Source organism: Rutidosis leptorrhynchoides, chromosome 3 (genome assembly GCF_046630445.1).
Source record: "Rutidosis leptorrhynchoides isolate AG116_Rl617_1_P2 chromosome 3, CSIRO_AGI_Rlap_v1, whole genome shotgun sequence".
Taxonomy (NCBI): domain Eukaryota; kingdom Viridiplantae; phylum Streptophyta; class Magnoliopsida; order Asterales; family Asteraceae; genus Rutidosis; species Rutidosis leptorrhynchoides.
In genome coordinates this window covers 585,268,739-585,292,892 of record NC_092335.1, presented here as the reverse complement: position 1 = coordinate 585,292,892, position 24,154 = coordinate 585,268,739, and the positions used below count along the sequence as shown (strand labels likewise).

Sequence of the window (24,154 nt, the reverse complement as noted above, 5' to 3'; positions counted from 1 at the left end):
TGAAAAGGGGCACACAAAGTGGTATTGTCCAAAGTTAAAGAACGAGAAGAAAAAAACATACGACGAGAATAAACAAAAGAAAAGTGATGGTGGTGATGATAAGGTTGAAGTTAATGCTATCGCGGATGAGTTCTTTGTTTGTATTGATTATGATATGATCAATCTTACTCATGATGACACGAGTTGGATTGTTGATAGTGGTGCTACATGTCCCGTTGCAACATGTAGAGACCATTACTCATCTTACACTTCGGGTGACTATGGATTTGCTAGGATGGGTAATGCCGGGTTATCAAAGATCGTTGGTATTGGAGATGTTTGTTTGAAATTTAACACAGGAATGGAGTTGGTTTTGCATAATGTAAAACATGTTCCGGATATGAGACTTAATGTCATTTCAACAGGCATTCTTGATGATGATGGTTATCATAACGGTTTTAGTAATGGTATTTGGAAACTAACTCTTGGTTCTATGATAGTGGGAAGAGGCAAGAAAGACTCAAGATTATACATAACGCGTCCGAAGATCATCCAGAACATTGTTAACGCAGTGGACAATGTTGATTCTACCGAGTTGTGGCATAAAATACTTGGCCACATGAGTGAAAAAGGGATGTCTATCTTATTTAAGAAGAATGTGTTGTCGGGTGTTAGTGATATTAATTTGAGTAAGTGTTCTCACTGTTTGGCAGGGAAACAGACCAGAGTTGTGTTTAAGAGTCATTCTCCTTTTCGAATGGAGAACGTACTTGATCTAGTACATTCGGATGTGTGTGGGCCTATGAAGACTAGGACACTTGGTGGATGTTCCTACTTTGTTACATTCATCGATGATCATTTCAGGAAGGTGTGGGTTTATACCTTAAAGTCAAAGGATCAAGTATTTGAAAAGTTTAAGGAATTTCATGCACTAGTTGAAAGGAAAACGGGGAAGAAGCTCAAGTGTATTCGGACTGATAATGGCGGTGAATACATTGGGAGCTTTGATGCTTATTGTAAGGAGAATGGTATTCGGCATCAAAAGACTCCACCAAAGACACCTCAGTTGAATGGCTTAGCAGAGAGGATGAACAGAACTTTGGTTGAGAGAGTTAGATGTTTGCTTTCACATGCAGGGTTGTCCGATTCCTTTTGGGGTGAGGCTTTAAATACGGCAGTTCATATTATTAATCTAACCCCTTGTGTACCTTTGCGTTTTGATGTTCCTAACAGGGTTTGGAGCGGCAACGATGTTTCTTACTGTCATTTACGAGTCTTTGGATGTAAAGCATTTGTTCATGTTCCCAAAGATGAAAGGTCAAAGCTTGATATGAAGACTAAGCCATGTATATTCCTAGGTTATGGTGAAGATGATTTTGGGTACAGGTTATATGATCCAGTTCAGAAGAAACTCGTACGAAGCCGAGATGTTGTGTTTACAGAAGATCAGATGTTAAAAGATGTTGATAAGACAGATTCAGTTCCTCAACCTAGTGCTGATCTTGTTGATTTGGATCCAGTTACTCCACAACATGTTGGAGATTATGTTCATAATGATGAACATGGTACTGATGATGATTATGCTCCGGAGCAGGTAGAGATTCCAGTACCAGATGTGCCCCCATTTGTCCCACGTAGGCGGTCTACCCGAGACCGTCATCCTTCTGTTAGATATTCTGCTGATGAGTATGTATTAATCACTTATGGGGGAGAGCCAGAGTGTTATGCAGAAGCTATGAAAGATGAGCATAAGAAAGAGTGGGGTGAAGCCATGCAAGATGAGATGAATTCCTTACATGAGAACAATACTTATGAGTTGGTGAAGTTACCTAAAGGCAAGAGAGCTTTGAGAAACAAATGGGTATTCAAAGTGAAGACAGATGAGCTTACTTCACAACTAAGGTACAAAGCTAGGTTGGTCGTTAAAGGATTCAGCCAGAAAAAGGGTATTGATTTTGATGAGATTTTCTCACCGGTTGTGAAGATGGGATCTATTCGAGTGGTTCGTGGGTTAGCTGCTAGTCTTGATCTTGAGGTTGAACATATGGATGTCAAGACTGTTTTTCTTCACGGTGATTTGGATAAGGAAATCTACATGATGCAACCTGAAGGTTTTCGGGTTAAGGGTAAAGAAGATTATGTTTGTAGACTTCAGAAAAGTCTATATGGGTTGAAGCAAGCACCGAGACAGTGGTATAAGAAGTTTGAGTCGGTTATAGAAAAGCAAGGCTACCGAAAGACAACTTCAGATCATTGTGTTTTCTTTCAGAGGTTTGGTGATGATGATTTCATCATAATGTTGTTATACGTTGATGATATGTTAATTGTTGGTAAAAATATTAAAAGAATTGCGCAGTTGAAGCGAGAATTGAGCAAGTCTTTTGCTATGAAAGACTTGGGACCAGCAAAACAGATTCTTGGCATTCGGATTTCTAGAGATAGAGGTGCTAAGACGTTACATATATCACAAGAGCAATACATTGAAAAGGTGCTTAGTAGATTCAACATGAAGAATGCTAAAATGGTTAGTTCCCCTGTTACTAACAACTTTAAGCTAACAGGTAGAGATTGCCCTACTTCAAAGGAGGATGTTGAGGAGTTAGACAAAGTTCCATATGCTTCAGCGATTGGTAGCTTGATGTATGCTATGGTGTGTATTAGGCCTGATATAGCTCATGCGGTAGTTGTTGTTAGTCGGTTTATGTCAAATCCGGGTAAGAAGCATTGTGAAACAGTTAAATGGATTATGAGATACTTACGAGGTACTTCAAAGTTGGGTATCACATTTGGAAATGGAGAGCCGATGCTTGTTGGTTATACAGACTCAGATATGGCAGGAAACAAAGATAACATGAAATCCACTTCTGGATATTTGATGAACTTCGCAGGGGGAGTAGTTTCATGGCAATCAAGGTTACAAAAGTGTGTTGCATTGTCTACAACCGAGGCTGAATATATGGCAAAGAACTATTGTGGATGAAAAGGTTTCTACAAGACCTTGGGTTTAAGCAATCACGATATGTGGTTCTTTGTGATAATGAGTGTGCGATTCGTTTGGCTAGAAATTCTATGTATCATAAGCGGACAAAACATATTGATGTGCGGTATCATTGGATTAGAGAACGTCTTGAAGATGGTTTGTTTGAACTTGATAAAGTTCATACCGATGATAATGGTTCTGATATGTTCACAAAGGCTTTAGCAAGTGAGAAGCTCAAGGTATGTTGCTCGATCGCCGGGATGGCGATTCCTTCCTCATAATTGGAAAGGGGGAGATTTGTTGGGTTTATATGTGGGTTTCCAATATGAGAAAGTGTTAGCCCAATGTCTAAAGCCCAACAAATTTAGGCCCAAGATGCTTGTTGACTTGGTCAAGTGTCTTAGGCATTATTTGAATCAATTGTGCAGTATTCATTAAGAGAGAGATTACAGAGAGTTGAGAGATCAAGAAAAAGAGTCAAAAACCCCATTTCCATCTACAGTGACAGCATGCCAGAAAAGAGACGATCCCCGGAGATTTAACCGTTGAATCTTCATCAAATTTGGGCTGTGTCTTTCTGACATCAGTGCCAAGGTTTTCAACCGTTGAATTCATCTAAAGAGGTCTGTAGCTCGAGTTACAGCAGGTCAAACAGTTGCAGAATTTTGGGTGATGTTATTACTCTTTTGTCTTTAATTGTTTCATATACTTGTTGATTGTTGTAGTTCAAGAGTATGATGATGTTGTATCTAGAGAAGGATTATTGTAATTGCTCTCTTGTTGATGATAGTGGAATTTAAGTGGCTTACGAGTCCCGTGATTTTTACTCTCGATTTTGAGAGGTTTTCCACGTAAAAAGTCTCGTGTGTATTGTGTGTGCTTATTTATTTCGTATTTGCTGATTTGGGACAGAATTGGGGCTGATTTGTGGTGATTTGGTATACCTTATAGATTGCCCGTTGTGACTATTTTCCCATCAATTATATACAAATTCTAACGGGTCACTTTGTATGAAGGGTGGATATATAAACAACTATGATCATGTTGTGGTTTTAGTTATCTTGTTTTATTGCTTTTTTCCTATATTTTTTTATTTTTTGTATAATGAAAAATGATGTAGTTATATGCATAACTTACGATTTGTGGGTTTTGATTAGTGTGTCATCTATAGTATTACTAGCATAAGTTTAGCCCAATCTAATATTTCAAGTTTAAAGGAAATGTAGTATAAATTTGTATTTACTTTTTGACGTATGTGTTTATTGAACAAAATATTCAATACAATAGTAAATAATGTTTAAGTCCCACAAAGTCGCGGGTTATAAACTAGTTATTTATTTATAAGTAACTTATATATGGATGGTTCTTGGGATAGGGGTAGTCCTTATCTTTTAGAAGTTATATTGATCATCCCTAAATTATAAGAAAATGAACATCATTCATCCTGTTGTTAACATCATTTGAATTATTCGTTAAATCTAACAATTTACATTACGTTAGAGATCCTTTCTATCTTCACTAAAAGCAATCTCCAATCGATTAGTAACATTTTGAAAACAAAATTAATTCTAGATTGAAACGCACAAATCTAAGTATATATATTTATATCATCATCAACAAACAAAAAACTACCAATAAACATATTTACTATTATTATCATTGATTACTAAACTTATTAATCAATTACTTTTAGATAAAGATATACATTAAAACTACATAGTATTAATCAGACTGTAACATTTTAGTTATATCACATAGTGTGGACCCCTGTCATTGACTCTAACGTTGCTGGTCTAAAAAAAAAAAGTTTGACTCTTTTGGTACCTTTACTTGCCCCATAATGAAGCGCAATCAAAACAGTAAACTACCAACGAACCGAGCTCAAATTCAAGCTAGATAACACATAAGGGCATATCAGAAGTTGTCTAATACGACGAAAGGGTCACACACTAATATCAAGATAGCATAGGTAAACTTCACAGGAAAACAGAAAGCATGAAACAAACAAAAGATACTCAAAGGAAGAAGGCCAAAAATTAAACAGAACTTTTAAGCAAATACAAGTTACAAGGTCTAAAATTGAGTAGCAAACAATTTACTAATATTCCGATCATATCACTCAAAATAGCTACCCAGATAATAGCCTAAATAATGATGGTATCATTTTGCTATTCTCGGTCGTTAAAATTTAGTAACGAAACTTGATAATGAACCATAAGCTCCCACAAGAGCACTGAGGATGCCAACCACAACAATAGAAATACTCAAACAAATCTGTATCAACAAAATAACACCATAGTGAGAAAATATGATTGATACCACCATTTTTAGGTAGAGTTTACACTCGACAGTTATGATTTGTAGACGGGCCAAATGGGTCAATTTAAAAAAACTTAACAGAATTTAAAACAGATCAAATAGTTTGAAGTTATAAGAATATGCAGAAAAGAGTACTTGTGTTTGGACCAGTTTTACCCAACCCGCCCATATTGTCGTCTCTAGTTTTTGGCATTAAACTATGGAGGGCCGTCTCAACAATTTAGTAGGACCTCGATGAAAATAAAAATGGACCTCATACACGTTAAATTTTTTAATGCATATTTTTTTTTCCTGAAAGGCAAGTAATTGTTTAATACATATAAAAGTATAATATAATACTAAATTTATTTATCTACTTTTTACTTGCAATGTATTTAATAATTTAAAATTATAGTATTACAACTTTAGTTGACAATTTTTTATTTAATATAATTGACTATTTTGAGAAAACTGTATTTATATTCAAAAATTTTTTGCCTTTCTAAATTTTTGGGCCCGGAGCTCTTGCCCCTCTCTGAAGAGGCCTTTGAAACCATGGTCTGTATAGGCTATTTCCATTTTTATTTACAATAAATAAATAAGAAAGTCAATTAAAACTTACCTGCGTAGTTGTCGCCTTACTCCCTTGAATTCGTAAAAAGCACAGAGCTGGCATTACCATTGCCTGTATACAGATGCAAAATGTTTAAAAGCCTTGCGTCAATATTTAGCCATAAACCATTATTTTCCATTTTCATTGATAAGTGTATTTGGTTGATATATTTATACTACAAAGCTACTTAAAGGGAACGCACACAAAAAGTATGAGTTGAAAAGTTTTGATAAGCCATAAGTGCATAATTGTGACCTCAATGCAAAGTTATATGAATCGTCATTTGAGTAAATAAATAAAATTAGAGAAGTGCATACTTACCACCATCACACATAGCACTGATCCCATAAAAGACATCACAGAACCTGCAGTTAAAACCATATAAACGGGGTTAAAAGGAAACGGGCGAAATTGGTTGACTTTAATATGACTTTTGTAAAAAATTCTTTTTTGAAAGACAATAGTTGGCATCGAATACTCTCATTTGCCACACACACACGCGCTTTCGGGCGGAAACCCGAACCATATTACGGGGATCCGAATCTTAAACCATCTCGAGGGGCAGGCAGGTCGGACCTGGATCCTAAATATGGTCGGTAAAACATCCGATTGGGCAACCCGGCTTATCGGAATAAATTCCACGGGTATTTTTAAGGAAAGGGGACCTTTCCCCCCTCCCAACACCTAAGCATTGGGGGTGAACCACTGGACCACAAGGGTGGATTCTTTGTAAAAATTCTTGCAAACACCAAAAAGAATATGTCTCAAACCAATAACAATTCGCATAACGATATCATATCAATCGACGTCTATTTTGGGGGTCAAATTTGACTCGAAAAGAAAGTCATACGCGAATGGAGAGAAAAGATCGTTCAACGATATAAACGTCCGTGTTATACATTTTTTACCGAAGAAATACCTTTCCTCCACACTGAAGTTCTATATTTCAACGACTACACGAAAAAATTTGGATTTCTTGGATATTCGCAAACATGGTATGAAACTATGGGGGAAGCCACGACAACAAAATTGAGTTGCATCTTGAATTCATAGATGAAAATTATCACCCTAACCATGGGCGGTTTTATGAAGGGACAAGCGGGGGCAGTCGCCCCCAGTGGATTTGCAATTTTCAGTGTAAAAATTTTGGATTTTTCGACTTTGTCCCGGTGGATTTTTTTTGTGCCCCAAAACTTAAATATTTTGCTCCAAAACCTTCAAATTTTGCCAAAAAATCTCCAAATTTTACCCCAAAACCTTCAAATTTTGCCCACAAACCTTCAAATTTTGTCCCAAAACCTCCATAATTTGCCTAAAAACCTCCATTTTTTGTCCTAAAACCTCCATATTTTGCCCAAAAAATTGCTACGGTTTTAATTTTTTTTTTTTGCCCCCGGTGAAAAAAATTCCTGGTACCGCCACTGACCCTAACTACAATAATGATAGTATTGATGAGGAAGGATACGTGAGTGATGACACGATTGGGAACTATTGTATGCGTATTTTAGGAATTTATTAATTTACGTACTCGTAGTTTAAATTTATGTAATCGTATTTTAGGGATTTATGTAATCGTATATACGGACTTATGTAATCGTATTATGTAAGGGGTGTGATATTTCCACTTGATTTTTTGATAGATCCACTTCCATTTGTGCATTAACAGTTGTACAGTACAAAAAACTGATGCATGAAAAAAGTGGATATATCAAAAGTCTAAGTGGATTTATCATCACCTATTATGTAAGGTTATTTTTAATTGTTTTAATTTTAATAATGTGTTAATAAATTAATTAATAATAATGGTTAATAACGAAAATATTAATAATATAAATATTAATATATTTAATATTAATAATAATAGCAAAAAAATAATAATGATAATAATATTAATATTAATTAATATAAGGTTGAACCAGAGGAGGAAGTATTTAATGGTTGGTAGTGATATGTGATGGGGAGGGAATGGAGAGAGAAATTGATATGATGCTGATATGGCGGAATCCTTATGTTTCAATAGTATACGACTTAAGTGTTTCGTCAAAAACATGCTATCAACAACGACCAATGCTTTACACACTTTAACAAACACAAAAAACGAGTTTTTAGAGATACCATGCAACGCACGGGCTCTTAAAATCTAGTAGGAATAATAAAGCAGGAAAATTGAAATCGAATTAGATCAGAGAGACTTACCAAAGAAAGGAATAGAAATTGCGACACAAACATTAGAAAGAACTAGCGCTGTTCTGAGAAGAACATAAGAACATGCACTACGTGAAACGCTCACGGGTAATAGTTCTTCTATGGCACTAGCCAACGGGTTCATAAGCAGAGCATATTTAGTAAACGGGTTGATGACCTAAAAATTGGAGAACGTAAATTAGTATGAATAAGGCCAACTGGTTACAGATTTTGTAAATTGAGCATTTTATTTTGAGACTTACCACTACCCACAAAGCGATTTTCGAAGCAATTGAATCATCTGGCAAGTTTAATGTTATTTGAGACAACGAGCTTTCACCGAACATGAGAAACCCGGCAACCGCAACAACACCATACATTAATGCACACAAGAAAAAACTGAGAAACATGAAAATGAAAGTTGTTAGCTCAAAATACGAATTGTTCATCTACAACAATATTCTTTTTTTAATTATCATGTTTATTTCCTTGACTTGTTTAGATAGGGACCATGGCTACATGCCTACATAATCATAATTCTTACAAATAAAATTCAAATTTTGGTATTGACCCCTGGTCAAAAGTAAAGAAGGAAAATTGTGCATGTTTAGAGATTGGTTGACTCATAAACACTTTTTTTTGTCCATTTTAGAAATTATTAACGCATTCAATATGATGAAGTATATTACTACAATAAGAGTATAATGCTCTAAAAAGAAAAAGAAGTTGTTTAGGGCTTATTTATAATTTTTAAAACTGTATCAGTTTGCAACCCATTTGACATGTCACATATATAGCGCAAAAAAGTACTTGTATGTTACTCGTTTGGAGATAACACATAACCAAACCAATGATTTGTAAAATGGATTGGCAGTGTTGTAAACTCGGCCGACTAGTCCACAATGAGTCGGGATTTGAGGACTAGTCCGACAAGACTAGGTCAAAGTCGGTCAACGTCTCTGGTCAGTGGATTTATACGGTCAAAGTTGGTCAAAGTTGGTCAAACAGTCAACTAGTTCCCATCTAGGCCTACTAATCAGTCAAAGACAAGGTTTTAAACACTTACCTAATTATCATTGCCTTGCGAAACTTGGTCTTGTCCGCCATTGACTGATATATATTAGGGAGTACAGAATGCCCAGAATAGCAAAACACATAGATACCCAACGCAAATGGAACTCCGCTCCATTTGATTGCGGGCCCACTTTCATGAAACCCGATGTTTACGGTTCCGACATACAGCACGGTAAAGATAACAACAATTGTTGTCAATATACCAGTAGCTGCAAATAAATTTTATCATATTAACTCATTTTCAAATAGCAGATTTAAGAGTACATGTCAGCACAAGTGAAAAACCGGGAGTGTGATAATGGGTCAGCACAAGTAACTTTTCGTTAAGCTGATGACGGGTTGAGTTTGACCTCAAAAACCTTGTGTACAAAAGATTATACACAAAAACTCATTTGACCTAAAACAAACTATATCCTTACACGATCTAAATTTTTTATAAAGTATGCATTAAAAACTCATTGTCCAAATAACCATTTGGGGCACGTTACGCGCTAGAACTGAAACATAACCCAAATCAACCCATTTAAGAAAATGGGTCAAAATTGCCACCACCACAAATCAGGAATTTGGGAAATAAAGTAATAACATTTTATACCTGAAAGATAGGAGATTACTCGGACATTCTTGACCAAAACAATGGGTACAAGAATTGCAGCAGTGAGTACCGCAAACAAATGGGCCGAGTCCAGACTTAAACCAGCCAAATTCAAAGATGATCCAGGGAATAGACTAGTAAGATTGTCCCCTTCCAAAATAATGAATTCCACACAATATGTCTGCGATAATAAAAACACAAACAATTTCAGTTTCCATTTTTGTAGTAGTTTGTTCTTTTTATATTTTATTTTTATTTTATTTATTTTTTTTTTTTTTTAAGTTGGTGGGCCATGTGGACTTACATAGAGCTCCGTATACAAGATCATCTGCACCAGAACACATAAATTATCAGAAAAAAGATGTTAAAAGCGCAAATAACACGTAATCAATGAGGTATTTTTAATTAAAATGAACCAAACAACCAATGAGTTTCTTATTATTATTATTATCAATTATCAATGTTGTAAGAAACCTGATTACTCGCCAATTAATCCCTGATTAATTATTTTTAAGGATAATCCGTTCCGATTTTCCAAATTCCGTTTTATTAATCCGTCAACGTCAATTGATGTGTCAAAATCGAATTTGGTAATCAAAGTCAAAACTAATCAACATTTTAACATGAATTTAAACTAGAATGTTATAGTTTTTAAACAAAATGAGAAATTTTATACAACTATGTTAACGTTTATGTTTATGTTTATGATTTTCTTCTATATTTACACATATAATTTTTTGAAATTTAATATTTAAATGTATGTATAAGGTACAATCTTATTAATCCCCGAATTGTCGATTACTCCTTCCAGAATCCCGACCGATTAATCCCCGAATAGTGAATTTTACAACCTTGATTATTATTAAATTATTTTTTTGTAAATAAACATGAACCAAAAAACTTACAGATATAAGGAGTCGACCATATTTTCCAAATGCAGCTTCACCAATATCAGGATAACTTAAGATTCCTTCTTTACTCTCAAAACAATGTTTCATTAGTGAAGCAGTATAGCAACATATAACGCCAAACAATAGTAGCAATCCCATCCCGGCCCACCCGGCTTCCGCAATCGTATACGGCGTCGAAAGTAGCCCTACTCCCACCATTACATTCACCGCTATTCAAACATAAAACTTATAAGTTTCTCTCTAATTTCATATTAATTTTTTTTATAAATAAATAAATTAATTGTGGCAATTTCTTACCATTGAACACGGTTTGAGTAACACTACATCCATGGCTAATTGGAAGGTCACCAAGTTGTTCATGTAACGAACCTTTCCCGGACCATGATGATATCTTCCTTGATATCCTCTGCAAATCATGTTTGCTATAAAGCTTCTCACATTCGGACAACAACCGAGCCTTTGCATCTTCATCAAAGTTACTTTCAATACCAAGATCGTGCAATGATGAATATATTGTAGATGGATCTCTTAGGAGTCCAAAATTTGGTGTTGCTGTAATTGAATATGAATCAATTGTCTGCCTGCAATCAAGAAAAATATAGTATCAAACCTAAAGGTAACATGTTAGAAATAGTATAATTGTGCTTTGGTTATGATATCCTCACATGAGGTTTCAAGTTCAAACCTTACTAGCAAGGTGAGGTTTCAAGGTCAAAGGAAAGATTTGGGACTTCCTTTCTTTTCTGGGATCCTTTCTTAGGTGTATTACTAAGTGGCTAGTAGATATTCTTCTAGTATACATTAATGTTTTTTAAAATACGGATACGACGTCGAAGTTCGGTTCAAAGTAATTTGATGTAAGAAGTTTGATAGAAGAATCAATTTTGGTTTGTGTCAAGTTCAATTCAAAGATGTGTTGATGAAGTCCTGGTTACACAAGGCTTTCAAGAGTAAACTCACCCTTAGTATAACATAAGACCATGTACCCTTCTAACACAATAAATAAAATATAAATAAAAATATTATAATTAATTCAATGAAAATAAATGTAATGTTTCCACAGTTTATTTTTTAATACTCCGTAAATAATTGTAAGTGTCAACTCATGAGTATTTGTTAATTGTGCACATGTAAATGCAGAAAATGATCAAGTAATCAACGTAAAGAAATAAAAAATGTACAAAGATTACAATACTAAAACATGTCTCAATATCGCAAGTTCTTCTTGTAATACATGCAGTGAAGGTTGTAATCTCATAATAAGCTACTTAAATTACGAACAAAACTACCAAAAAACAAGGATACAAAATTCATTTAATTTAATGAGTAAATAAATAAAAATAAAACAAAATGTATTACTTGTAACTTTGCGGCCATTGACGGGATGAGAAATGCGCAGAATCACGACTTCCTTTATCATCGTCATCGTCATCATCATCGTCATTATTATAATTACTGCTATAGTTATCATCATCATCATCATTATCAAATTGAGCTTCTTCATCTTCATTATCTTCCAGAAAGTACTCGCCGTAATCTTCTTTTTTATTATCTGCCATTTTATTATTTTCTTTTATTTAGTATAGAAAAAAGTGAAAGAAAAAGATGAAGGGTTTTTGAGAGGTTTGGAAGTAGTATAAAAGAGGATAGTAGAGTGATGTTGTAAATATGGAACGTACTGGAATAATCGAAATTGATTTCTACGGTGGATGTAATGAACAGCTGGAAGGTGATGATTATTGGGATAAAAATGGAATTTATATATACGTAATATTAAATTTTATGAGATAAAAATGGAATATTAAGGGAGATTTTTGTATTTTCGTGCGTTGTTCACGAGTTGTATAGGTTAAGATCGTGACGTGATTGTTTTGAATTTGTATTGGTTAAGAGATAGGTGGAAGCATGTCTACTATTTGTATGTTTCTTGTGAGTAACAAGAAAAGCATTCTCCAAGAATCTAAAATATGGTCATATGTTATCCCTGAAGGTAATTCCATGTGAACTATTATCAGAATTTTCTTGAAAATAGTAATATATTTATAGGTTTTACAGAAATAGTTTTTTAATTTTTTTTTTTATAAAAATAGGTAAACCGAGCATTGATTTTCCGGTTTGTCAGTTTGGACACCAAACCGGCTTTTCAAATGCCGGTTTGGGTGTTTTTATACGATATTGGTATACGGTATTTAGGTTCTCGATGTGGACCCGTAGAAACAATCAAACCGGCATTTGAAATGCCGGTTTGCATGCTATATTTTTTTTTTTTTTAATTCTATTTAAAATTGCATTCTAATTCATCCATTTTTTTTAGTTCCATTTTTTTTTTGTGTTGTTGTAAAATTGCATCTCAAACTATAAGTTGTAATAGGTTTGAGTTATTTCATTATTATCATTGTCATTATTACGAACAACACTTTTATCACTTCATTTCTTAACCGAACCTAGTAGGACACGAATTCCTGTTATGACCTGGGTGTGAGCAAAAACCACACCTAGGTGGACCTGTATCTCTGTTGTGCCTTTCATCCATCTCATTATGGTGTCGTCGTGATTGTCTCCTACCTCTGTGTGTGATCAATCGTGTTGTATCGGCCTTCATTGTCCAGTTTGATGTGGTCCAGTATGTGGCATCTCTTAGTGGATGTAAGTGATAACTATATTGTTCCCTCTGTGACGACCCGAAAATTTTCGACCAAATTTAAACTTGATCTTTATATGATTTCAAACACGATAAGCAAAGACTGTAATGTCGAGTCTCAAAAATTTTGAACTATTTTCACATATGCAATTACTATTCGACCATTTCCAATGATTCATGAACAATTGTTTGTATATATATATATATATATATATATATATATATATATATATATATATATATATATATATATATATGTATATAAGGATATATGATAAATAAAAATAATAAAACATAAACTAAACATTGGAATTAATTATGTAAAACAAAAATACAAAATAATATTGTTATAATTTAAAATGAATCTATATATAAATAGATAAGAGTTCTATGTAGAATTAATATTAAATGTATATTATAATAGTGCATAAGTATTCAATTATACATGATATAATTAGTAAACATTACATAAGTAATGAGTTATAACATTAATATATTAAATGTAATTACAAGTTAAAAAAAATATGTGATGACCCGGGAATTTCCGACCAAATCTAAACTTAATCTTTATATGAAATTCGACATGATAAGAAAAGTCTATACTGTTGAGTCTCGAAAACTTTGAAACTATGTTCATATATTCAATTGACCTTGACTATTCCCGACGATTCACGAACAACTATTTGTAAATGGATACATATATATTTAAATATAAGAATGTATATATTAATTTGAAATAAAATTTATAATATTATATGAGTTAATTAATTATATAAAATAATAATAATAATAATAATATATGATATTATTAATAAAAATTAAATCTATATATATGTAACATATATTGAATGTATATTGATATGGTTTCGAATTTAGTTAGTAAATGATTATAGCACTCTTTTGTCAGTCGATCGATATTAAGCATATGTCAAGACCATATCGACCCCATAATGACCCAAAACTATTTTAGACTTGAATTATTAATCAAAGTAGTTGTAAAGTTGATATATTATTTCCGGCTAGCATTATCTATTATCTGTATCTATATAATCATGGTGGGTTTATATAAACACAACTTGTACTATTTTAATATCCGCTAATGTCCATTAAATTAGGTTAATTGAAATCATTCATAATCAAATCATGACGTAAATATTATCTAAATATTCTACTAACATCACATTCAATCTTACAAACTTAATGGATTGTTTTAAGCTAACTTTAACATAATAAAAAGGGCAAATCATAATAAACACAAACCCACTTGGTAGATTTTTTTTCTTTTATCATTTTTAATTAATGGTCATATCTTTGTTTCGGTTAACACACCACAACACCATCTATTGTTATAGATATATATACAAATCACAATTACAATAATAAAGTAAAATAAAGGGAATATCACTTACCGCTTATTCATTAATCAAATATAAGATGCCACAAACATTCACATCACTTGTAACATCAACAACTATTTGTTAAAGCAAATATTCTTTACAAATACATGATTGAGCAATTACAAGAGTCATGGACATAATTTATATTAATGTCCTTACTTGATTTTGATTCCATCACCAAACACCCAAATCACCTTCCACTGATCACCATCATCAAACCCAAGTGTTTCAACAGCTGCTACTTGATTTCGGTTTCTACTTCTGTTATACGATGAAGTCAACACCACCAAACCGTCATTCATACTGCTGTAGTGTTCCTGTTTCAATGACCAAACAAGCAACCTGCTGCAAAAACCGAAGCCAAGTAACCTTGTGATACTACTGTTTCGCTGCTACTATAGGATCTGTTCCTGTTTCTTTTTCATTTGAACAACATCACTCAATCAACACCATTACTATTTTGCTGCTATTATTCACCTGCAAAATAATCGAACACATTTCAACTATCATGGTACGTTTTCTATTCCTGATTAAAACAAAACATCAAACCCCTCTTAAACACCATCATCTATATCTATCATCATTAACAAGAACTAATAAGAACCATAACAAAAATCCATTACCCAATCATTATTCTATTTTCAATCTTCAACCAAAACCGATCACCATTTCCATCGAACTTTTACTTGCTACTGCTACAACCTACTGCTCCCTTCCTGTAATCCCTTCTGTTTTCCTGTTACAATTGTGACGACCCGGGAATTTCCGACTAAATTTAAACTTTAATCTTTATATGAATCCGACACGATAAGCAAAGTTTATAATGTTGAGTCTTGGAAATTTTGGAACTATGTTCATATATTCAAATTGACCTTCGACTGCTCTCGACGATTCACGAAGAATTAATTGTAAATAGTTATAAAGTTTGATACATTTAAATTATTATATAATTAGTAATATTACTAATATTATCATTACTAGTACCATTGTTATTAGTAAAAATTATAATTTTAATTATTATCATGATTATTAAAAGTATTATTATTAGCTTGATTACTAAAAGTTATAATGTTATATAAAGTTATTATTATCATTATTATTATTATTAGTATTATTATATGATATTAATATCATTATTATTTCTATTATTATTAGTAGTTTCATTATCATTATTAATATTAATATTAAATATTAATGTTTCTATTATCAATATTAATAAGTTTCTTTATATATATGATATACAGATACACAGATACAATGTAATTAACACATGGGGATATATATATCACTTTCAATTTTATTTTATTTTTATTTTTCTTCCTTTCTGTTTAACCTGTGACATATTCGACAAATATAACAATATAAACCATGAATTCAGTATCCATCCTTTTCAAACTGTAACTAATTGATACTTCAGAATCTGAACTTTGATATTAATCCAACAATTAGTACAAATCATGACCTAAATCAGAAGAATAGTCCAAGGAGTAGTTAGACATCGACTTCATACAAATTTCATTTATTTTCTGTCAAATCTTCTGTCGAACCATCAATCTATTAAGCAAATTGTTTGGCCTTTAATTACTATGAAGTTTTCATTCAATAACCAACAACAAATCACTCAATAACTTATCTCACTCTCTCATAAATAAACTGAATCTATTACCTTGATCACCAACACCAAACCATCCTCTAATTCTTTATAAATGTATATATATAATACATGATCATATGATTGTTTATCATCACCTTCAAACTTCAACACCAAACCGCCACCTTAAGTCACCCTTGTTTCTTGTTTATTATTGACGTGCTAAACCCCAACACCTATCACTGTTAGACTATTTTAGTCGTGAACCATCACCACTTGGGTCGATGTTTGCAGCTAGGAAATCAACCCCAATATCACCTATAAACCACCACTTCCTGTTACCTATCGTGTTCCTGAATTGCTACTATCAAACGAACTGAATATGCTACTTTGTACAGCCATAAACCACCAACTTAAACTGATTAAGAGACCGCTGTATTCACGTTTCTGTACTTCTATTTTCCAGCCAACAAAATGCCAGCATCTTGTTGAGCCACCAAACCATCTCTCCACCTATTTTTTTTTAACATGCGTTTACCTCATAGCTGTTCTTCTGTTTAGAACAAAATCCACAAATCTGCAAGTTTCACCTTTACAAGTTGTGTTTTATATTCTTTTTCTTCTTCTGTTTTCAATACCATCCCGGAACCGAAACCCATCACCACCAATAAAGCACGAAACCCACTGTTGTAATCACCACAACCATTATCGTTTCTTTGATCAACCATCACTGCCACTATGATGTTACCGTTGCTCGAACCACCGCTGCTATACGGTTTCTATTTCATGCGAAGAAATATAATGATAATATGGTGGTAATGAGTTGTTAAAGATAAGTTCACACTTCCTTTTATTTCCAATTATTGGTCGACACTTGCTCAATTAACCAACCCCACTTGTTAATGATTACCCACTAGTTGTTGCAATATGGACAATATTAAATCAAAAGGGAATCGGAAGTTACAGCATTCCATTTTGGGCCACCATTCACAATTCGAGCCATATTATTAGTTAAACATGTGGGCCGAGATTCAAGCCTGCTACTACAGCAGAATTCCTGTTTGTATTCGCTGTCCACAAAAACCTAACATACCTCACTTCTCTCTCTATATCCGAACCAAACTGGCCACTAGTGGTTGTTATCCTTTATTCGTTTATATTAACAACGTTCACTGATGTTATTTAAGTGTGAATCAAGTATAAATATTGCCTCACCAATCATGATATGATCCAATATCCTAACCACTTTTATCAAATGCTTTTTGTCTTGAAAAAATATATTAACATGGAAGACTATAATAATAAAATGTTGGACATGTTAATCAAATTTGAAAGATAATCCAATGCTGCACGTTCCTCTCCTGTTCTTTTTCTTGAGCCGACATATATTTTTCTTTTTGGGCCAAGGGACTTTGTTATTTGGCCGTGACCCAGCTTTTATTCTCTATTGGGCTGAAATGGGGAACAATGATGACGATGAGATTTCTGTTGGTGCTTCGGTGAGGATACAACAACGATGATAATGATGGTGATGAAACGAAAATGTGTTAATAAAGGTGATCGTGATTATGATAACGATTATGGATAATGAAAATGGAACGAAAAAGATGGTGACGAGATGAATATGTATAATATATGATATGATTTTTTGATTATGATGATAAGAACAATGATGTATCAAGACGAAGTTCATGTTAGGAATGATGATGGGTACGAGTGGTGTATCATAAGAATGAAGATGATGATATAAAGGAAGTGGAAACAGAAAACTAGATAAAAGGATTTAAGATCCAAATTAAATCAGAAAGTAATCAGTAGCCTAGTGGTTAGGAGCGTTTGTGTCGATCAAGAGGTCTCGGGTTCGAGTCCCCACTGAGTCAATATTTTTATGAGGCTATTTCTTTGAGGTAGTCACTTGTTTAATTGTTATTATTATTATTATCATTATTATTATTAGTATGATTAATATTTTTATGATTAATATAATTATTATTATTATTATCATTGTTATAAGTATTATAACCAATATTATTAATATAAGTATTACTAGTGTAGTATTATTATTATTACTATGAAAATAATACAGTTTATTATTGTAGATATTAGTATTAGTATTACTAATAATATGATTAGTAAAATTTCTAATAAAACCATCATGTTTATCAAAATCACTACCATTATTAAGAATATTGTTTTTATGAAAACTAACATTTTATCCTATCATTTTTATATCAAAATTATCATTTTTATTGAACTTATTATTATTATCACTATCATTATTATTATTATTAGTATTATAACTATTAATATCCTTATTCTAGTGTCATTATCATAAATATTTTGCAAACAGGAGAAATTTATATAAGAATATATAAGTATACCGATATTACATAATATTACTTTTAACTAATATAATAACATTTATATTGATATAAAATTAATTAAATTATATATCAATTAAACATTATAAGATATTATGAGTATTAATAGATTATATATATAAATACTAATCTTAATACATAACTAAATATATATAAGTTTATCCGATTACAATTATGTTTTAATAGATATAAAAATGATATATGTTCGTGAATCCGAGGCCAACCCTACATTTGTTCAATGTCGTCATATGTATTTTTACTACAAAATACAGTATTGTGAGTTTCATTTGCTCCCTTTTACTCCTTACATTTTTGGGACTGAGAATACATGCGCTGTTTTTACAACTGCTTTATTAAATGCTTTTGAAATATATTTTGAACTGTGAATACATGAAATACTTTTATAATTGTTTGACGAGATAGACACAAGCAAAATATTCCTCGAATGAATTATTATGCAGACAGAAGTTCTGCGGATTATTATTGAATTATGTAGACATGATAATTGCCACCGTTGAATTATGTGGACATGATAATTGCCACCGTTGAATTATGTGGACATAATAATTGCCACCATTGAATTATGTGGACATGATAATTGCCACCAATTGATGTGAATGTTATATATCTAGAGAATGATTTTTATACACAGGTTATCTGTATGTTATTTTTGTGCACGAGATATGTGTACGGTTACTAAGATTTATGAAAGATGATTTCGTGCACGAGAAAGGTGTACTGTATTTAAAAGATATCGCATGTACATTACAGGTGGGTATAGGATTCGGGCCCATTTGTACCATGCAGGATTTAAATCTTGTGGTCTATCAAAATGATGAATTTTATTGTTTTATGATAAACTTATGAACTCACCAACCTTTTGGTTGACACTTTAAAGCATGTTTATTCTCTGGTACGAAAGAAATCTTCCGTTGTGCATTTGCTCATATTACATGGAGTCGTTCATGGCATATAGAGGTCAGAACCTCGCAATGGGACCAACTGTTGAAGACTTCGTCCAGATGGATTAGGACGGGGTGTTTCAGTTGGTATCAGAGCGGTAGTCTTAGCGAACCAGGTCTTGCATTAGTGTGTCTAACTAGTAGTCGTTAGGATGCATTAGTGAGTCTGGACTTCGACCGTGTCTGCATGTAAAAAGTTTTGCTTATCATTTAGTGTCGAAAATTATTTGCTTATCATCCTTAAAGTCTAGACACGTCTTACTGCCTCTATTGCATAGACATTGTATAGATAAATTCATATCTTAGCGTATCTGTTATTGTTACCGTTACCTGACAGCTTCCGTAGATTCCTCCGTAACTTATGGAATTTTAGTATTATATATGCATATGTAAATTATGTATTGCAGGGTACTAATCTATATCCTATAATCTATTTCTTATCGAAAATCCTTCATCTGATCGTACGAGATGAATCTCCCAACCAGTTAGAGTCCCTCAGATTTCGATAGCTATTCCGATAGTTATTCCGACAGCTATTTCGACATGGATATTCACCTAAACTCCGAAAGCGGTGTCACCAGAATGAATCAATCAATCAGCCATCCCCAATTCATCTGGTGGGTTCGTAGTCGACTTAATCAATGGAGACGCGAAGAAGGCGATCCTTTCCACCAACCAAATTGCCCTTTTGGCGAAGAACCTGAAGCACTTACCGACGAATCTATCCGAAACACCATTTTTAGCCTCATTTTCAGAGTAGTTCAACACGATTATATTCTATCCACAATTCTAAACCTTATTCATCCGCTCGTTCCGACCGACAATCATCCCGGAATAATAGAAGAAGCTAGCGAACTTCACGCTCGAGTAATCAATTTGGAGAATATGGTGCTAAATTTACCAGCTTCAGTAATATCACCGGCACCAATAGTACCATCATTAACAGCACCAGCACCATCAACAATCCATGCCTCAATATCACCATCTGTACTTCGAGTATGATCTTCGTTCTACGTATCGTTCTACCTCATTTATCTTCGTTCGACATGGCGAATATGTAATCTCTAAAGTTTTAGAGATTATTTATTCTAGTTCCAACCAAAAACTAAATGAGTTTAATATCATGTTAACTCATTAAATCCATGATTACATCTGAAGAAAATATATATGTATATATGTTTTCATAAAGATTGTAATTAAAAATTCTTTTGTACAAAATGTTAATGATGAAAATATTTTAACGGGTAGGTAATACCCGAGGAATATTTAGGTTGCACATTAATAAGTTACATTGTATATTCTTCGAATCTGATTCAACAGTCATTTACTATCCTACTTACATCCACAGATATACGTATTCGTTCACCGCAGAATAACCTTTTTCATTCAATTTCATATTTGGATTTTGACTTATCAGAATCCAACAAGTGGCATAATGAAGAAAACATTTGACAAAATAAAATTTGTTAGAAACAAACAAATTAACTATGCGGAATTTTGTTAAGAATCCACGCTAACTGTTCCTAGCTAATTGTTCCTAGCTAACTGATTACATTTTATTTATCGCAGTTTATTTATCGCAATTTTATTTATCGTCATTTAATTTCTGTTATTTATTTTACGCACTTTAAATATCGGAACACGTATACAAGGTTTTGACATATCATATCGACACATCTATATATATTATTTGGAATTACCATAGACACTCTATATGCAGTAATGATCGAGTTCTCTATACAGGGTTGAGGTTGATTCTACAATAATATATATAGTATGAGTTGTGATCGAGTCTGAGACATGTACACGGGTCACGATACGTATTAATTAATTCGAATATTATATATTAAACTATATATGAATTATTGAATTGCTAACTGTGGACTATCAACTGAGGACTACCAACATTGGACAATTAAAATGAATTAAAATATTGATTATAACATATGAAACTAAAAAAATTCTTCAAGTTTGCCACTTGATTTCATCTTAAACCTCATTTGTATCTTGACGATTACAATATGCGTTCAAACCTTTCATGATCCTTGAAAACACCTCAATCGAGAAGATGAACCAACCGCACTTCATCTACGGAAGAAAAGATTAATGCCTATAGTTATGCACCTAAAAAAAAAAAATCTCGGAACCTGAACAAACGTTTGACACGTATCTGTGCTAACTCCTTTGGCATTGTTATTTCCAAAAATAACAATCCAATTTCTTTTCAAATTAGCCAATTTTGTCACAGCTCCAGCAAGTCAACTTCAACTTTTCGTTCGAAACAACCTTATTATAACCTTGACGTATATGCGTGCTCTTTTATTGTTACCGAGTAACCTTTCATATTCCACCATATTACCATCAGCGTTTAATCATCTAAAAACAAAATTCTCTTGAAACCCCTCAGTTTGATAACCAATGATCCAGATCCGGTAACTTTGAAATTTCTGACGAAGCAGCATGTAGTAAATGGTCTTAATGACCAAGAGTTGATGATAAAGAATGGAATGTTGGGAATGCTCGATAGAAAATTTGGTACTGAAAAACGGATTGAGCTAACCATGAAGGAGACCAAGGACAAATACAAGGACCAACCCTATATTTAAAGAATCCAGGTAATTCTGGATCCGATGAAATCTTTAGAGAATATCTTGCTCCGAAGTCATGTTAAAATCTTGAGGATAATTTTTCTTCATCAACTTTCGAACTTAGAAATTCCAAAATATCATCATAAATATCTTCGATATTTCTGAGGATATTTTCATAAATGTTCTTGTCCGAAATTATCTACCTCTTCGTGTTTTCTGTATTCCATTATATTGGAAACTTCTGTAAAATATAAGTATAAATTATGAATGAATTGTGGAGAAGTGTTGGGAATTGAAGCATGGGTTAGTATAATATAATGACGCTCGGCCAACGTGATTATATTACAGTAAGTCATGCTGGAAGTTCTATTGGAGCATGATGATTCATAGATCATAACGTCATCATGTGCCATGTTACATAACTCTTTCATTCTGCTTAACTTCTGAACATATTAAGAAAATGAATTCTTGATGGTTCTATCTTCTGTGATGTTGATAAATTTGAAAATCAAATCGTGCTATCACGTTCCTTCCTGCTTAGAACATTATAATCATTCGAAACTCTATATCTACGAATTATGGACCATTATTCGCTTGACTTAGAGTAGGGAAGAGAAAAACAAAAGTATGAAACTCCAAAATATAAGGGGGAATATAAAGCTCGATAACACATAAATTACAAACCGTGTATATCAATGTTTATCGCAACATAAAGATACGGGAAAATTAAAAACACTATAACTCCAAGGGCGAAGTAGAAGAAAACAGATTCCTCCAGTAGAAGTTGGAAAAAGAGAATGATTGTTGCGATAGTAAGGATGAGGACAAGGATCAGAACTGGATTAAGCATTTTCACAATCGTTTGGATGTATAAACTAAGAAAGAAAGTATAGGAATGATGAGAATATTGTAACGGGAAAAGTTTAATTTATAATGGAGATATCAGACAGAGTAATCGAGACAGATCACTGTATTTAATATAGAGATCTTATTTTCCATAAATCCCGAAGAATCAGATCTTATAGATTTCCAAGATTTTCTTTAAATCCCTTGAATTCCGAAATTCAACCAAAACAATGTCAAAAGTTAAGACGCATCCTATTTTCTAAATTCAATGATGACTACATCAAAAGTTATGGAAAATCTCCATTTCTTCATCTCGATCTTTTGTGATAGCTTTATTCATACGCTTCGATTAATCGAATCATTTTATCCATATTACTCAATAATGATAAAACTCTATTTATCAACTCATATTTGTCATGAAAACATTTTTATTGTTAATCATGACAACCTCACTTAAATTTCGGGACGAAATTTATTTAACGGGTAGGTACTGTGACGACCAGTGAATTTCTGACTAAATTTAAACTTTAATCTTTATATGAATCCGACACGATAAGCAAAGTTTATAATGTTGAGTCTTGGAAATTTTGGAACTATGTTCATATATTCAAATTGACCTTCGACTGATCTCGACGATTCACGAAGAATTAATTGTAAATAGATATAAAGTTTGATACATTTAAATTATTATATAATTAGTAATATTACTAATATTATCATTACTAGTACCATTGTTATTAGTAAAAATTATAATTTTAATTATTATCATGATTATTAAAAGTATTATTATTAGCTTGATTACTAAAAGTTATAATGTTATATAAAGTTATTATTATCATTATTATTATTAGTATTATTATATGATATTAATATCATTATTATTTCTATTATTATTAGTAGTTTCATTATCATTATTAATATTAATATTAAATATTAATGTTTCTATTATCAATATTAATATGTTTCTTTATATATATGATATACAGATACACAGATACAATGTAATTAACACATGGGGATATATATCACTTTCAATTTTATTTTATTTTTATTTTTCTTCCTTTCTGTTTAACCTGTGACATATTCGACAAATATTACAGTATAAACCATGAAT

At 32.6% G+C, this 24,154-nt stretch overlaps 1 protein-coding gene across 2 annotated transcripts; it reads right to left on the bottom strand.

Annotated features, from left to right (window-relative positions):
* Nucleotides 1–4,983: 4,983 nt before the first annotated feature.
* Nucleotides 4,984–12,193, bottom strand: LOC139898725 (amino acid transporter AVT1A). Of its 2 annotated transcripts, none has more exons than XM_071881493.1 (11): nt 11,994–12,193; nt 10,932–11,215; nt 10,629–10,843; nt 10,028–10,051; nt 9,724–9,904; nt 9,121–9,337; nt 8,318–8,453; nt 8,067–8,232; nt 6,192–6,235; nt 5,880–5,942; nt 4,984–5,233 (listed from the first exon to the last, which is right to left on the bottom strand). In XM_071881493.1, the coding sequence occupies exons 1-11, from the start codon at nt 12,191–12,193 to the stop codon at nt 5,141–5,143; spliced, it is 1,623 nt and encodes a 540-aa protein (XP_071737594.1). In that variant the 3' UTR covers nt 4,984–5,140. The 2 variants fall into 2 exon arrangements, with proteins under 2 accessions (XP_071737594.1, XP_071737595.1); XM_071881494.1 differs by lacking the exon at nt 11,994–12,193 and adding an exon at nt 11,300–11,342.
* Between the last annotated feature and the right edge of the window lie 11,961 nt (nt 12,194–24,154).

Bases quoted from the DNA above. Each gene is read 5' to 3' on its own strand.
- LOC139898725 (XM_071881493.1), bottom strand. From the start codon at position 12,193: ATGGCAGATAATAAAAAAGAAGATTACGGCGAGTACTTTCTGGAAGAT. The intron at 9,338-9,723 runs GTATAAAATGTT...ATTTATTTGCAG, and splicing joins AGTAATCTCCTATCTTTCAG to CTACTGGTATATTGACAACA. The intron at 6,236-8,066 runs GTAAGTCTCTCT...TTTTAACTGCAG, and splicing joins AATTTCTATTCCTTTCTTTG to GTTCTGTGATGTCTTTTATG.